Source organism: Podarcis liolepis (assembly GCF_965112155.1).
Source record: "Podarcis liolepis genome assembly, chromosome: 2".
Lineage (NCBI taxonomy): Eukaryota > Metazoa > Chordata > Lepidosauria > Squamata > Lacertidae > Podarcis > Podarcis liolepis.
In genome coordinates this window covers 118,735,994-118,751,722 of record NC_139555.1, presented here as the reverse complement: position 1 = coordinate 118,751,722, position 15,729 = coordinate 118,735,994, and the positions used below count along the sequence as shown (strand labels likewise).

General features: G+C 47.5%; 1 protein-coding gene across 2 annotated transcripts; it reads right to left on the bottom strand.

Moving 5' to 3' along the window:
• Nucleotides 1-4,650: 4,650 nt before the first annotated feature.
• LOC310701321 (uncharacterized protein) lies at nt 4,651-12,837 on the bottom strand. Of its 2 annotated transcripts, none has more exons than XM_083492043.1 (5): nt 12,211-12,837; nt 8,405-9,432; nt 7,451-7,565; nt 4,969-6,538; nt 4,651-4,811 (listed from the first exon to the last, which is right to left on the bottom strand). In XM_083492043.1, the coding sequence occupies exons 2-4, from the start codon at nt 9,224-9,226 to the stop codon at nt 5,463-5,465; spliced, it is 2,013 nt and encodes a 670-aa protein (XP_083348169.1). In that variant the 5' UTR covers nt 9,227-9,432; nt 12,211-12,837; the 3' UTR covers nt 4,651-4,811; nt 4,969-5,462. The 2 variants fall into 2 exon arrangements, with proteins under 2 accessions (XP_083348169.1, XP_083348168.1); XM_083492042.1 differs by having other exon boundaries at nt 8,405-9,436; nt 12,243-12,837.
• Nucleotides 12,838-15,729: the final 2,892 nt, after the last annotated feature.

The window sequence follows — 15,729 nt, the reverse complement described above, 5'->3', positions numbered from 1 at the left end:
ACACTCCTTGGCAGCAAATTCCACTGTCAAACAGCTCTTACTGTCAGGAAGTTCTTCCTAATGTTTAGGTGGAATCTTCTTTCTTGTAGTTTGGATCCATTGCTCCGTGTCCGCTTCTCTGGAGCAGCAGAAAACAACCTTTCTCCCTCCTCTGTGTGACATCCTTTTATATATTTGAACATGGCTATCATATCACCCCTTAGCCTCCTCTTCTCCAGGCTAAACATGCCCAGCTCCCTTAACCGTTCCTCATAAGGCATCGTTTCCAGGCCTTGGACCATTTTGGTTGCCCTCCTCTGGACACGTTCCAGTTTGTCAGTGTCCTTCTTGAACTGTGGTGCCCAGAACTGGACAGAGTACTCCAGGTGAGGTCTGACCAGAGCAGAATACAGTGGCACTACTACTTCCCTTGATCTAGATGCTATACTCCTATTGATGCAGCCCAGAATTGCATTGGCTTTTTTAGCTGCCGCGTCACACTGTTGGCTCATGTCAAGTTTGTGGTCAACCAAGACTCCTAGATCCTTTTCACATGTACTGCTCTCAAGCCAGGTGTCCCCCATCTTGTATTTGTGCCTCTCATTTTTTTTGCCCAAGTGCAATACTTTACCTTTCTCCCTGTTAAAATTCATCTTGTTTGTTTTTGCCCAGTTCTCTAATCTGTCAAGGTCGTTTTGAAGGGTGATCCTGTCCTCTGGGGTGTTAGCCACCCCTCCCAGTTTGGTGTCATCTGCAATTAATTTGTTACTATTGATTCAGTTTTTATTGCAGAAGCCATCACAAACGCAAAACATCTAAAAGTCTCAAACCCATCCCCACTGCCCCCTACCCTATAAAAAACATTATTCAGAATAGTGGGTTGCATGAGCCACCAAGAAGGATATTCCCCCCCCCCCCCGCTCTAGCAACCAGGGGATGACCAATCTCTCTGACTCCATCTCTCCCCACTTCTCAAAACTCTTATTTTCCTCGCGTATGCAACATACATTTAAAGCATATCCTTCTCTATCTCCCCCCCCCCCGCTTATCCTAGGCTTTGTAGTTTGTTAAGGGTGCTGGGAATTGTAGCTCTGCAAACTACAACTCCCAGGATTTTTTGTGGGGAAGCCGTGTGCTATGAAAGCAGGACGTGTGTGCAGCTGCTGTCCTTATCCCTTCCTGAAACAAAGTGAAGCTCATCCCTGAAATTCATACTGCAAGTTCCTAGCAGCAAGGGGACTGGGTTTGTGTGTCAAAACAAAAAAATTCCTTCCAGTAGCACCTTAAAGACCAACTACGTTAGTTCTTGGTATGAGCTTTCGTGTGCATGCACACTTCTTCAGATACACTGAAACAGAAGTTGCCAGATCCTTCTATATAGTGAGAAGGTGGGGAGGGGTATTACTCAGAAGGGTGGTGGGAATGGGTGATTGTCAGATAGCTGTGATGAGCCTGTTGACGACTCTTAACGACTGCAATAGGTCTTACAGGAAAAACCTTACGCCAAAGAATAAACGGACATAAATCTGACATCAAGAATCACAAGACAGAGAAACCAGTAGGAGAACACTTCAATCTCCCAGGACATTCTATACAAGATCTCAAAGTAGCTGTTTTACTACAAAGGAATTTCAGAAATAGACTGGAAAGAGAAGCTGCTGAATTGCAACTCATTACCAAACTTAAAACCATGGAGAGACCTGGTCTGAACAAAGACATTGGATTCTTATCTCATTATACATGACAAAGCCATTTTTCACCTTCTCACCCCTTGCTTTTTCCTGTAAGACCTATTGCAGTTTTGTTTTTGTTTGTTTGTTTGTTTGTTTTGACTATGGCAGACCAACACGGCTACCTATCTGTAACTGGGTGTGTGTGTGTGTTTAAAGCAAACAGAGCGCTGTGAGCATTATCCATTCCTAATAAAATTATTTTTCATGGGATTTGAGAGCCATCGGTCGAAAATGGTGCAGATCTCCTGCTTCCTTCTACTACATGCGAGGCAGCTGCCACTCTCAATACAAATTTAGTAGATAAAATAAAAAATACATCTCACAGGTGGAAGTTGGCTGGAGCACCTAAATCCCCTTATTCTCCTCTGCTCCTCGCCACCCAGTAAAGGCTGGCTCATCCAGCTCCTTCCTGCCCACTTCCCGACTTACAATCAGTCTAGAGAGGGGCACTGCCTGTCAGAGGATGGGGACGGAAGAGGCCTAGCTCAGTTGGCAGAGCATGAGACTGTAAATTTGGAGGTCCTGGGTTTGAGTCCCGCACTGGGAGAAACTGGGGTTGGACTAGATGACCCTCGGGGATCCCTTCCAACTCTACAATTCAGTTGGTGGAGCATCTGCACCCAAAAGGCGCCGGGTTGAATCCTTGGTACCTTCACGGAAAGGCCTAAAAGCTGCTGCTGCCAGCCAGTGTACACAATCTTGAACTAGATGGACTATTTGTGTACGGCAGCTTCCGAACTGGAATTAGCTGGATCTGCCAGTGGCTCCGCCTCCTTTTCTGCCCTCCCTGCCTTCGACCCCATCAGTCTCAATGGGCACTGGATTCCCCACCCACCACTCCGATCCTCTTACGGAGGAGGGTGGGGAGGAGTGGGAGGGCGAATTTCGTTGCACAAGTCACCATACATTGAAAGGCTTCAACAGTCTCCCGCTCTGGCGGGAAGGTAAACGGTGTTTCCGTGTGCTGCTCTGATTCGCCAGAAGCGGCTTAGTCATGCTGGCCACATGACCCGGAAGCTGGACACCGGCTCCCAATAAAGCGAGATGAGCACCGCAACCCCAGAGTTGGCCACGACTGGACCTAATGGTCAGGGGTCCCCTTTACCCTTTACCTAGGTCATTCTTGCTTGTGCCCTAATCTAAGGACGTCTTTCTCCACCGAGGGAGCTGGACAGCTCTCCGAAAGAATAAACACCATTTGTTTGTTTTCATAAAATGTATGCACCGCTTGACTGTTAAAAACAAAAACTCAAAACGGTTCACAAAAAGATAAAACAATCCACCAAAAAGGGGGGGGATTCCAACCCTACTTTAAAGCGTACCATTCATGGAAAGATAAAAAACAGAGGTTCAAAGACAAAATGGAGGGATGGTGTTATGTACTGAGTTGAATAGGATCCAAAAGGCAGCAGTCTGATTGGTCCTAGAACAATGCAGCAGTATGATTGGTCCACAGGAGCCACCCAATCCAGCTCCAGGTGAAGTGAATCTGCAACCTGATTGGCCTACAGGTGAACCTCGGAATTAGCCAATCACATGGGGCCCATTGTGTAAATAATGTATATAAAGCAGACATTCCGGGGGAACTTCCATTCCTCCTCACCACTCTGAGCTGGATAAAGAGCATGAAATCCACTCTCGACTCCGAGTCTATTTCAGATACCCTCCACATGCCTCTGCGGAAAAGTTTTAACAGGGCTTTCTTGAAGAGAAGAGGGTGTATCGGACGGAGGAGGGAACCTGTGGGCCTCCAGCAGTGGCTGGACCCCTAGCAACCACAGACAGCGTTGCCCAATGGTCAGGGATGGTTGAAGTTGGAGTCCATTAACTTCTGGAGGGCCACAGGTTCCCCACCTGTGAGGAATGGGATTTGAAGCCTTCGATCAGTAAGTTTTCACTTTCTGCCATTTGCATAACATTAGTCTGATGGCTGTATGAGGCCTACCAGACACTTTTAGTCAAAGGACCACAGCGGTCCTCAATTACCAGTAACTTTCACTCGGCTGAAATGATTGACTATGGCCCCATCCTCACGGTACATTTACAGCAGTGTCACAACACTTTAATCCTGGGAACTGCGCATTTAACAAACTACAGTTTCCACAGCTCTTTGGAGAAGCAGTGTGGTACTTTAAATGGACAGTGCAAAACCACTTTTTAGACCTGTAATTTTGTCTCAAAGGGAAGTTGAAAAGATAGGCAAGAGAGAATAAAACAAATAACTTTTTTATTTTTAAAAACAGCATTAAGGATATTTCATTAGTCGAGAACAGGGGTGGGCCTCCATCATTCCTTGCCATTGGCGATCTTCGTTAGGGCTGATGGAGTCGGAGTCCAACAAGGAATTGGCCACCCCATCTGCGGAACTCCCCGCCACAAGGCCTTAAACCAGCCTCCCCCAATCTGGTGCCTTCCAGATATTGCTGGACTCCCAAGTCCCATCATCCCAGACCACTGGCTGTGTTGGCTGGGGGGTGACTGGAGTTGAGGTGGTGGGAGCTTTAGTTCAACAGTATCTTGGGGTGGAGGGGCGCTCGATCAAACATATATTAAAACTGATTTAATCTGCTTATTTAATTAATTTAACGGACGCTGCAGCTCTTGTGGGGAGGGGAAGATTAAACCATGGAAAGGGGAAGTATCTTAAGATAATGCTGCAGGCACCTGATGAAATGGTGCATAAAAGCATCCGCTATTAAAAAGATATATGTAAATCTCAAAAGGTGCTGCAAAGTCTTTTTGCTTTTCTCGGCAAAGCAACAACTTCACTGCTAATTCATCTTTTAAGAATCAGATTTCACAGTTAAATCACAGTTAAGTCATCCAAACAACAATTTCATCGGGGTGGGGGGAAATCAATGCTGCTTCATCTGGTCATAACTTATTATTAAAATGATGCGAGGAAGTTCAATTCGTTTCCACCTCTTTCCCTTTCACATCCTTTTTTTTTTTTTGGTCCTCTAAACCTCCAAGCCACTTTGGTCTTTCCACCAAAATCCCTCACCAAAGGCACTTTGCAAGCACCCAGTGCTGCTTCCAGGCTTATAACCTTCCTGCAAAGTTTAGTTATTTGCTGCTATTTAACTGTTTAGAATACTGCTTTATTTGATAATAAAAAAATTCCTTCCAGTAGCACCTTAAAAGAAGAACCTGGACATTATACCCAAGAACCTGGACATTATACCCAAGGGTCTTTAAGGTGCTACTGGAAGGAATTTTTTAAATTTTTTAATTTTTGACTATGGCAGACCAACACGGCTTTATTTGATGTAAGTTATGTGAAAAGTTATTCTCATTCTTCTTGTATCAGATCAGATTGTTATTGCTAACATTTGACATTTTATTGTATTTCTAATAATAATAATAATAATAATAACAATAATAATAATAATTTATTATTTGTACCCCGCCCATCTGGCTGGGTCTCCCCAGACACTCTGGGCAGCTTCCAACAAAGATTAAAAATACATTAAAATATGTGTTGGAAGCCACTCAGAGTGGGTATAAATAATCAGATGGGCGGGGTATAAATAATAAAGTTATAGTTGTTAAGGTAGATTAATATCATCTGCCCCACATATTGCGGATGAGTGGGGCTGAGTGCGGGAGCAGAAACGAGAGAGAGGATTGCCCAAGTCTTCCTAACGAATTTGTGGAACGGAGGGAAACAGTCAATGTGCAAAGGCCTAAGCGCCATATAAATGTAAAAAATAAACGTAATTTACCCGCCTTATAAAATGAAGGGGGATTTCAGGCCGACGTTGCCGCTTTTGTGCTGGCGTGGCTCAACTTATGTTTCATAAGGTGCGACCTGTCAGTGAAGCTGTCCCCGCAGTCTAAGCATTTGTACGACTTGAACCCTTTGTGGGTGTTCTGGTGGAAGTTGAGGTGCGAGCTCTGGGTGAAGGACTTCCCGCAGGTGAGGCATTTGTGAGGCTTCTCCCCCGTGTGGATCTTCTGGTGCTTGTGAAGGTTGGAGGACTGGCTGAAGCCCTTCCCGCAGGTGGGGCACTTGTGGGCCTTCTCCCCCGTGTGGGTCACCCTGTGCTTCAGGAAGCTGGACCGGTGATCAAAGGCCTTCCCGCAAGTGGGGCACTGGTAGGCCCGCTCCGCCGCGTGGCTCCGCCGGTGCACGCGGAGGAGCGGGAGCTCGCCGAAGCTCTCCCCGCACCGCGAGCACCGGTAGGTCTTCCCGCCGGCATGCGCCTTGCGGTGCTGGCAAAACTTGGCGCGCTGGCCGAAGCTCTTCCCGCAATCGGGGCACCGGTAGATCGGGGCGCCCACGTGCATTTTCAGGTGCTTCTGGAGGTTGGACGACTGGTGGAAGCCCTTGCCGCAGTCCCCGCACTTGTAGGGCTTCTCGCCCGTGTGCAGGCGCCGGTGCTTCGTGAGGTGAGAGCGCGCCCGGAAGGCCTTCTGGCAGTAGGAGCATTTGTAGGGCTTCTCGCCGGTGTGGATGAGGTGGTGCTGGGACAGGTAGGAGCGCCGGCAGAAGCTCTTCCCGCACTCGGAGCATTTGTAGGGTCCTGGCCCAGGGCGGAGGCCCAGCGGCGGCTTCGGTTTGACGCTATTCCCATTTGGGGAGGCGGTGGCCTCGGTCTCCGGGGTCCCTGGCAGCTCCCAGGCAGCTGTTTTCTTTGGACTTGCTTCTGTCCCTCTCGCCAGCCCATTAGGACATCTGGGTACTTCTTCCTGATTGTTGGATGAGGGAATGTCTCGCCCCGTGCTTTGCAGCTGCAGCCCCTGGGGTTCTCTCTGCAAGGAACTTTCTAAGAGGTGGCAGGACTTTGCGTCCCCAGAAACGGGCTCATCTAGCGTAGGTTCGCCTGGAAAGAGGGAGAAAGAACATGGCACAACTTTTAAAACGGCGACACATTATTTAATTAGAATTGCAGAAGTGGCTGAGATCCGAAGGGGCATCAAGTTCCTCTCCCAGCCAATGCAGAACATAGTTATTGTATTGTTTTTATTTATTTCAGTTTATTTTAATTTTTATTTATTGCATTGATTAATCACCAGGTTAATAATTCTCTGGAATTGTAGAGTTGGACATCAAAGGCATCTTAGTCTAGCTCCCACCCTTACCCTTAAAGGTAAAGGGATCCCTGACCATTAGGTCAAGTTGCAGATGACTCTGGGGTTGCTGCGCTCATCTCGCTTTACTGGCCAAGGGAGCCGGCATACAGCTTCCGGGTCATGTGGCCAGCATGACTAAGCCGCTTCTGGCGAGCCAGCGCAGCGCACGGAAACTCCGTTTACCTTCCCGCCAGAGCGGTACCTATTTATCTACTTGCACTTTGATGTGCTTTCGAACTGCTAGGTTGGCAGGAGCTGGGACCGAGGAATGGGAGCTCACCCCATCGTGGGGATTCGAACTGCCGACCTTCTGATCACTGCCGACCTTCTGATCGGCAAGTCCTAGGCTCTGTGGTTTAACCCACAGCGCCACCCGCCTCCCTTCCCTTACTCTAACCCTAACCCTCCTCTTCTTCCTCCCATGTGCCCCCTGTGCCTTCCTCAGATCTGATCTGGAGGGTAAGGAGAAGCCCCAGAACAGAATTATGGGAGAAGTCCCAGAAGAATGGAAAGGAGCATTATGGGAATTGGAGTCGTGCAAGAACATCTGAATTTCCAGCATGCTGGAGGAGGAAGGCAGAAATGGGCACTGTGGGAATTGGAGTCATCTAATAACACAGATTTCTCCATCCCTGGTCTAAAGAAGAAGAAGACAGCCTTACACAACAGAAAACCAGCATGGTTAGCATCACTGATCTCCCAGCTGGGCCCCAGCACCTCTTCGGGCTCCAGAACCTCTTCTTCCTTGGGGGGATTCACATTCGCCTCTGTAGGCACCTGAATCAGGCACAAAATACAGCAAGAAAAATCAAGAGTGTGGCCGCTGTGAGCTTAAATCGGATTTGCCACCCGCCAATTGCGCTGAAAGTTGTCAATATAATATTATTATTTATTGAATTTATATACTGCCCTATATCTGGAGGTCTCAGGGCGATTCACAAAAAGATCACAATATATAAAATCAAAATCTAAACCACAACCCAATAACAACCCCCCAGAAAGTGCCACATTTTAAAAGTGTATAGGATGTCAGTCAGGTCAACCAAAGGCCTGGTTAAAAACGGATGTTTTTGCCTGCCGCCTAAAGGTGTATAGTAAAGTCAACAGGTGAACTTTCCTGGGGAGAACATCCCACATGTGGGGAGCCACTGCAGAGAAGGCCCTGTTCTCACGTTGCCACCATCTGGACCTCTCGAGGAGGTGGCACACGAAGGAGGGCCTCAGAAGATGACCTCAGGGTAGGTTCATATGGCAAGAGGCAATCACCAACCTTTCTAGGCCAGAGGACACAATTGGAATTTCAAGAAAATGGCCGCCCGTCACAAAATGGCTCCCCTGTGGAGGGCGGCATGACACAAAACAGCTACGTTGGCTGTGCGTCGCATCACACAAAATGGCTGTCACATTGATATTGATGAAGACCTTTCCTGGCCAAGACCAACAACGTCCATTGTTGGGGAATGCAAGTGCAGAGACGGCAGTTGACCTCAGGTCCTGCTAAGGATCCACTGTGAGTTTAAGATGCTAGACGAGATGGTCCAGGTTTTTCTGTACGTTCCCCACCCCATTCCTGAGATTTAACAGAATTATAATGGGGGTTCACTACCCCGTCTCACCTGCTGCTCCTGTTCCTCCACCTGCAGCTGCCTCAGCAGGAAATCCTCGGCCAGGGTCACCGCCTGGGAGCAGGTCTCCGGGCTGCAATCCCTTACCCGGCTCTGGACCTCTGCTGGCAGGATGGCCAGGAACTGCTCCAGGATCAACAACTCCAAGATCTGCTCTTTGGAGTGCCTCTCCACCTTCAGCCACCGCCGGCAGAGCTCCTGGAGGCGGCTGTAGGCCCCTCTCGGCCCCTCGGCTTCCCGGTAGCAGAAGCGCCGGAAGCACTGGCGGTTCTTCTCCCTGCTGAGGGCGTCCCCGCGCAAGATGGCCGCCTTCACTTTCCCATAATCCTCTCTGTCTCCAGCCTCCAGGCTCCAAAAGGCCCGCTCGGCTTCTCCGCTGAGGGCCGGCAGCAGCCTGGCCGCCCACTCTTCCCGGGGCCACCGGCAGGCTTTGGCCACTTGCTCGAAGGAGGCCAGGAAGGCCTTGGCGTCGTCCCAGGGGGTGGGCTCCTCTGGCATCTGGGCAGCCTCCCACCTCAAGTTGGGGGACTCCAAGGTCCCCAGGAACTCTTGCCACTGGCTCTCCCATTCCTGAAGGAGCCCTTCGCCTGGAACCTGTGTCAACTGTCTCCCCGACGCCTTGCAAAGCAATTCCTGAATGCTCCCCGCCTGGAAGACGCGAGGGGCTCTTTCGGACCCTTTCGCCCCCATCTTGGGCTCAAATTCTGAGAAGCCGGTCGCCTCTGTTTTGATCTTGGGCCGTCCTTCCTGCCCAGAAGGGACTTCTTCTTGGGAATCTGGCCATGCCATGACAAACCCCTCTGCCATTTCCATCGCCCACCACCCAAGGATAAGGATGGGGAATCTTCCTCCTGAACCTCGGAAGATAAAAAAGTCTTAAGCTCGCTGGACCAGTGACCTGATTCCGTAGAAGGGCAGTTATAGCTGTTGGAGCGGTTATAGGTGCCCAGGTCTTCTGGGGTGGCGTCTATTGTTTTCTTGCCAAAGATGCGGTGAAAACTCCAGAATAAAGACCAAATCTGCCTGCAGGAGAAAAGAACACAGTCCAAAATATTTTATTTATTTCATAGAATCATAGAGTTGGAAGAGACCACAAGGGCCATCGAGTCCAACCCCCTGCCAAGCAGGAAACACCATCAGAGCACTCCTGACATATGGTTGTCAAGCCTCTGCTTAAAGACCTCCAAAGTAGGAGACTCCACCACACTCCTTGGCAGCAAATTCCACTGTCGAACAGCTCTTACTGTCAGGAAGTTCTTCCTAATGTTTAGGTGGAATCTTCTTTCTTGTAGTTTGGATCCATTGCTCCGTGTCCGCTTCTCTGGAGCAGCAGAAAACAACCTTTCTCCCTCCTCTATATGACATCCTTTTATATATTTGAACATGGCTATCATATCACCCCTTAACCACCTCTTCTCCAGGCTAAACATGCTCAGCTCCCTTAGCCGTTCCTCATAAGGCATCGTTTCCAGGCCTTTGACCATTTTGGTTGCCCTCCTCTGGACACGTTCCAGTTTGTCAGTGTCCTTCTTGAATTGTGGTGCCCAGAACTGGAATTTATTTAGAATTCATTTAGAAGAATAGATATAAAACCCCCAGCTCTTTCTTATTTTATTTTTCTTGTGGCAGAGTCCAGTAAAATCATGGAAACATCACAGAACAACCTAAACCCTTTTATTCTTATTATTTCTTAATTTGTTATTTGCATTTTCAGAAACATCCTACACCCTTTTAAATGTGTTTCTGGGATGGGATGGGGTGGGGGGAAGGTGGGTTTTATTAGTTTGGTTCTTGCTGCTCTCTTTCTTACATTTTTTGTGGTTTTATCTTGTATTTTCATGTTGTGAACTGTCCTGAGATCTACGGATGAAGGGCAGTATAGAAGTTTAATAAATAATAATAAAAATTTTAAAAGGTTTAAAAACCTTGACACTATCAAATCAAATCATAGGATGAATGACCGACATGGAATCAAATCAATTCTCTACAAAGTCTTGGAGAAACAGCACTACCAGGATGGCAGGTCTCTTTCCGATTTCCACAGGAACGGTTATTTAAAGCAGTTATCATACCACTTTAAACAGTCATGGCTTCCCACAAATAACCCTGGGAAGTTAGTTTGCTAAGGGTGGTGAGAGGTTTATTTATGATTTTCAATTTTACATTTGCATAAATTACAGAATTTAAACCATACAAGCATATTCAACTTTCCTTCACTCCCTTCTATGGTTCATTTTATTTTTCCTTTACTGTTGCATATTCTAATTAATCCTTACTTTTCCTTTCATGGCTTTCCCTTCCATTATAAATGCAATTGCTCAATTTATTCTAGTCCTGCCAACGATTAAAGTGGTTTACAGTAGTTTTTCAAACATTCCGCAATTCCCCATTATTTTTTCAAAGTTCTTTCTTCCTGATCACTTATTCTTCCAGCTAAACAAGCCATTTCTACATGTTCCATCAATTTCGGCTGCCAGCGGGTGCTAAGAGTTGTTAGGAGACCAGTGTGGCTTAAAAACCAATCCCTCTTGCCAGGAAAATATTGGGAATTGTAGCTCTGAAAGCTCTACCTCTCTTTTAAATCAGAACCAGTTAAGGCGGTGAAGGTCCTGTGTGAGTCTCTGAAGGCGGTTGGAGGATGGATGGCGGCTAACAGATTGAGGTTCTGACAAGACAGAACTACTGTTTTGGGGGGACAGGAGGCGGGCAGGTGTGGAGGATTCCCTGGTCCTGAATGGGGTAACTGTGCCCCTGAAGGACCAGGTGCGGTGCGCAGCCTGGGAGTCACTTTGGACTCACAGCTGTCCGTGGAGGTAGAGGTCAAATTTGTGTCAAGGGCAGCTGTTTACCAGCTCCATCTGGTACGCAGGATGAGACCCTATCTGCCCGCAGACTGTCTCGCCAGAGTGGTGCACGCTCTGGTTATCTCCCGCTTGGATTACTGCAATGCGCTCTACGTGGGGCTACCTTTGAAGGTGACTCGGAAACTACAACTAATCCAGAATGTGGCAGCTAGACTGGTGACTGGGAGTGGCCGCCGAGACCACATAACACCGGTCTTGAAAGACCTACATTGGCTCCCAGTACGTTTCCAAGCACAATTCAAAGTGTTGGTGCTGACCTTTAAAGCCCTAAACAGCCACGGCCCAGTATATCTGAAGGAGCGTCTCCACCTCCATCGTTCTGCCCGAACACTGAGGTCCAGCACCGAGGGCCTTCTGGCGGTTCCCTCACTGCAAGAAGCCAAGTTACAGGGAACCAGGCAGAGGGCCTTCTCGGTAGTGGCGCCCGCCAGGTGGAACGCCCTCCCACCAGATGTCAAAGAGAACAACAACTACCAGACTTTTAGAAGACATCTGAAGGCAGCCCTGTTTAGAGAAGCTTTTAATGTTTGATGTATCAGAGTATTTTAATATTTTTTTTTGGAAGCTGCCCAGAGTGGCTGGGGAAGCCCAGCCAGATGGGCGGGGTATAAATAATAAATTATTATTATTATTATTATTATTATTATTATTATTATTATTGAAATAGAAAATGTCACTTGACAGCATTTAGCAGCTCCCTGACAAAACAGTGTTTCCCGAATTCTTTGGGTGAATGTTCCTATTTCAGCAGAGGGCTGCTGTCTCTCAGAGCATCTGCTTTTCATGCACAATGTCCCCTCGGCATGCCCAGGTAAGAAACACACCTGATACCCTGGGGAGCTGCTGCCGGCCAGTGTCGACAGCACTGGGGTAGATGCACCAAGGGTCAGAATGTGGGGACAGGGCAGCTTTTCTAGGGGGCACCACCCCAACTTTCCTCTTGTCCTCTCACCAGACAGCTTCACCTTGGATCTTCGGCCAGGAGAAAGTCTCAAGACAGCCGGCTTCTGTTTCCTGTAAGTAAAAGAGGAAATAATTAAGGAAAGGAGGTGGAGGAACTGGAAAAGCAGATGTTCTTTTTTTTTTTTTAATGTCATATCCATGTGATTTCTCACATGCACACCTCTCTAGGAATGGCACATTTGCTATTTTAACCCTTTCCATGTGTGAGGGACACTTGGTGCGTGAAAAAATTCTCCTCATAGACCCTCCACCAGGGGTCAGCAAACTCTTTCAGCAGGGGGCCGGTCTACTGTCCCTCAGACCTTGTGGGGGGCCGGACTATATTTTGAAGGGGGGAAAATGAACAAATTCCTATGCCCCACAAATAACCCAGATGCATTTTAAATAAAAGGACACATTCTACTCATGTAAAAACATGCTGATTCCCAGACCGTCCGTGGGCCAGATTTAGAAGGCAATTGGGCCGGATCCGGCCCCCGGGCCTTAGTTTGCCTACCCATGCTCCACACTAAGGGTTGATGTGCTGCATAGAAGCCAACTTCTAGGTGCCAAAGTCCCTTTGGGAGCCCCCAATAAAATATTTGAGAGGCTTGTGCCCCCCCCCCAAGTTAATGGGCATTGCCATTCAAATGGGGTGTGTGTGTGCTGTGTCATGTGATCAATTATGCAGGGCAGGGCTTACCCCCCCCCAATACAGTGGTACCTCAAGTTAAGAACTTAATTTGTTCTGGAGGTCTGTTCTTGACCTGAAACTGTTCTTAACCTGAGGTACCACTTGGGGACTCCCTCTGCCGCCGCCCAATTTCTGTTCTCATCCTGAAGCAAAGTTCTTAACCCGAGGTACTATTTCTGGGTTAGCGGAGTGTGTAACCTGATGTGTCTGTAACCCAAGGTACCACTGTATTTTATACAAGTGATGAGCTGTAATTCAGTTTAATTGGCTAGGCCCCCATTGGGTCTCCTAGGAGGAGAAGGACCTCTGTCATCATAATCTATAACTAGCAGGGTTTCTCAGCGAGGATGAATGAAAGGTTCAGGACAGCTGAATGCAAGTCATTCCTCACACAGTGGAAGCTTTGAACTGTGGAACTCCCTCCCACAGGAGTGTTGTTGGCCAACAGATTCGGAAGACTTTAAAAAAGGGCTGGGCAAATTCATGAGCAAGGCTACCCGTGGCCACCAGAGCAATGTTCTTGCACCTCTGAGTTTCCTGCTGCAGGGATGAAGAAACTCCCCGATGGCACGTAAAAAAGTTTGGTCTTTTCAAAGTGGCGACAATAGCATCAACTGGAGAATCGTAGAATCGTCGAGTTGGAAGGGACCCTGAGGGTCATCTAGTCCAACCCCCAGCAATGTGGAGGAGGGGGTTTATTGGTTTGTGTACATTATTATTATTATTATTATTATTATTTGCTCTTGTTATTTTTAGGCATTTTGTTATTTTTATGTTGTGAACCGCTCTGAGAGCAGATGAAGTGTGGTATATTATTATTATTATTATTATTATTATTATTATTATTTATATACTGCCCTATACCCAGAGGTCTCAGGGTGGTTCACAAAAAAGATCACAATATATAAAATCAAAATAAAAACAATAACCCAATAACATCCCTCCCCCCAAAGAAGAGCCACATTTTAAAAAGGTATAGGATGTCAATCAGGTCAACCAAATATACAAATTTAATTAACTAAAAAAGCATCCATGACAGATGGCCAGATGAATTAAGGAAAAGAAAGAAAGAAAAAAACTCTAATTAACAGAGTCGTTCGTTCATTTCGGTTGTATGCTACAGAAAACAGTGAATTTCATAAAATGAAAAATTAGCGAAGTATATTATACTACAATGAACAATATATTTCAACGTGAGGTTCACAATCCTGCTGCCTTATCCTGCTTTTTAAAGAGATGTGATCTGATCATCTGGGTTGGTTGGCGCCTGGTCGCAGGAACAGCTGCCTCGTCCTTCATTGCAGGGGGTTGGACTAGATGACCCTCGGAACCCTTCCAACAACTCTACAATTCTGGGATTTCTATGACTCCTGAGATACCGTTATTAGGGGATGGAGGCAATTTGCGTCCTTTGCATCTGTTACCTCCTGATCCAGCCGGGCTCATCTTCTCACCGCCTGCCGGCTTGTTGGGGGTTAAACCGAGAGATGCGCAGCGTCCTAGAGAGGCAGCGAAAGGAGGAAGGGGCGGCCGCTTCCGGCCCTGGCAAAGGGACGCCAGGGGAGCGCCAGGAGGAGTCGTGAGACGGAGCGCGGGATTCAACGCAAGTGGGTTGGGTGTGTCTGTCTGCGTGTTTTCAAGTTGTCTGGAAGGAGAAGCCCTGCTGCAGGGACACAGGAAGCTGCCTTATACAGATTAGATACTGGCCCACCTACTATTGCAGGCACAGACTGGCAGCAGCTCTGCAGGCGGGAGCGTTTCACCAGCCCTAGCCAGGGCATAGTACTGTCACTTCAGGAGGTGAAATTTAGGGGATTTTTTTTGAGGGGGAGGGGGAATCAGCAATGGGATTTAAAAATAAGTTGCAACCCCAAAGGGTGCACTTCATTATCTCCAATGACAGCCACAAAAAATGGGTGTGAGGAATTCAAACCTGCTTTTATTTTTGTGAGCGGGCAACTTTTGTAGCAAAGTAAGATTGTCTTCCATAAACGCAGTTTTACCAGTGAGTCCGTAAGTGACTGTGGAGGCCAATTTTGGATCCACACATCCTTCCAGTGGGGACATTGGTTTCCATGCAGGAGTTGATCACAGTGAGGGTTTGCCAAGCCTGCCTTCCTCTTAGCACATTTTCCCCTTTCGTCCTGAGTTCAAGTGTCTTCAAAGCCCATGACACCTTTGGTAAAGACTGGTCTCCAGCTGGAGCGCTCGCAGGCCAGTGTTTCCCAGTTGTCAGTGTTTATACTACATTTTTAAAGATTTGCCTTGAGTCTTTAAATGTCTTTTGTTGACCACCAGCATTACGCTTTGCAGTTTTAAGTTCAGAATATAGTCAACGTTTGATAAAGAAGCACATAAGCTCCTTTCGGAAAACCGAAGACATTGCCTTCTAAAAATGACACGTGAGGCTAAATGATAATTTTTTTGGGGGGGGGAATGTAACATATAATGGAGGACCTTGAAAACGTAAAAGCAGTGATGTCTTCTATGCAGGAAAAGTCTAAGGTTGTGGGTGTGTAACCCACCAAAGAACAGTATATAAGCTAGAAGGAAAAGTTGCAACCACCTCTGCTGCTGCAACTGCTCTCTAGGGCTCAGACCTCCTATGGACAGCTGCCTAGAGCCTAGAGAAGTGTGTGTAACCATAGAAGCTGCTGTAAGTGCTTCTCTTGCCAAATAAAGAGTTAACTACCAGATGTGTGCTTCTTCCTTATCTGGGATGGGCTGTGACAAAGGAGAGGAGAGAGGTGGGAGGCTCATGGAGACAACAGGTACATCAACAGTCCCAACCATGTTCCCAAGATGGGAAGAGCTTG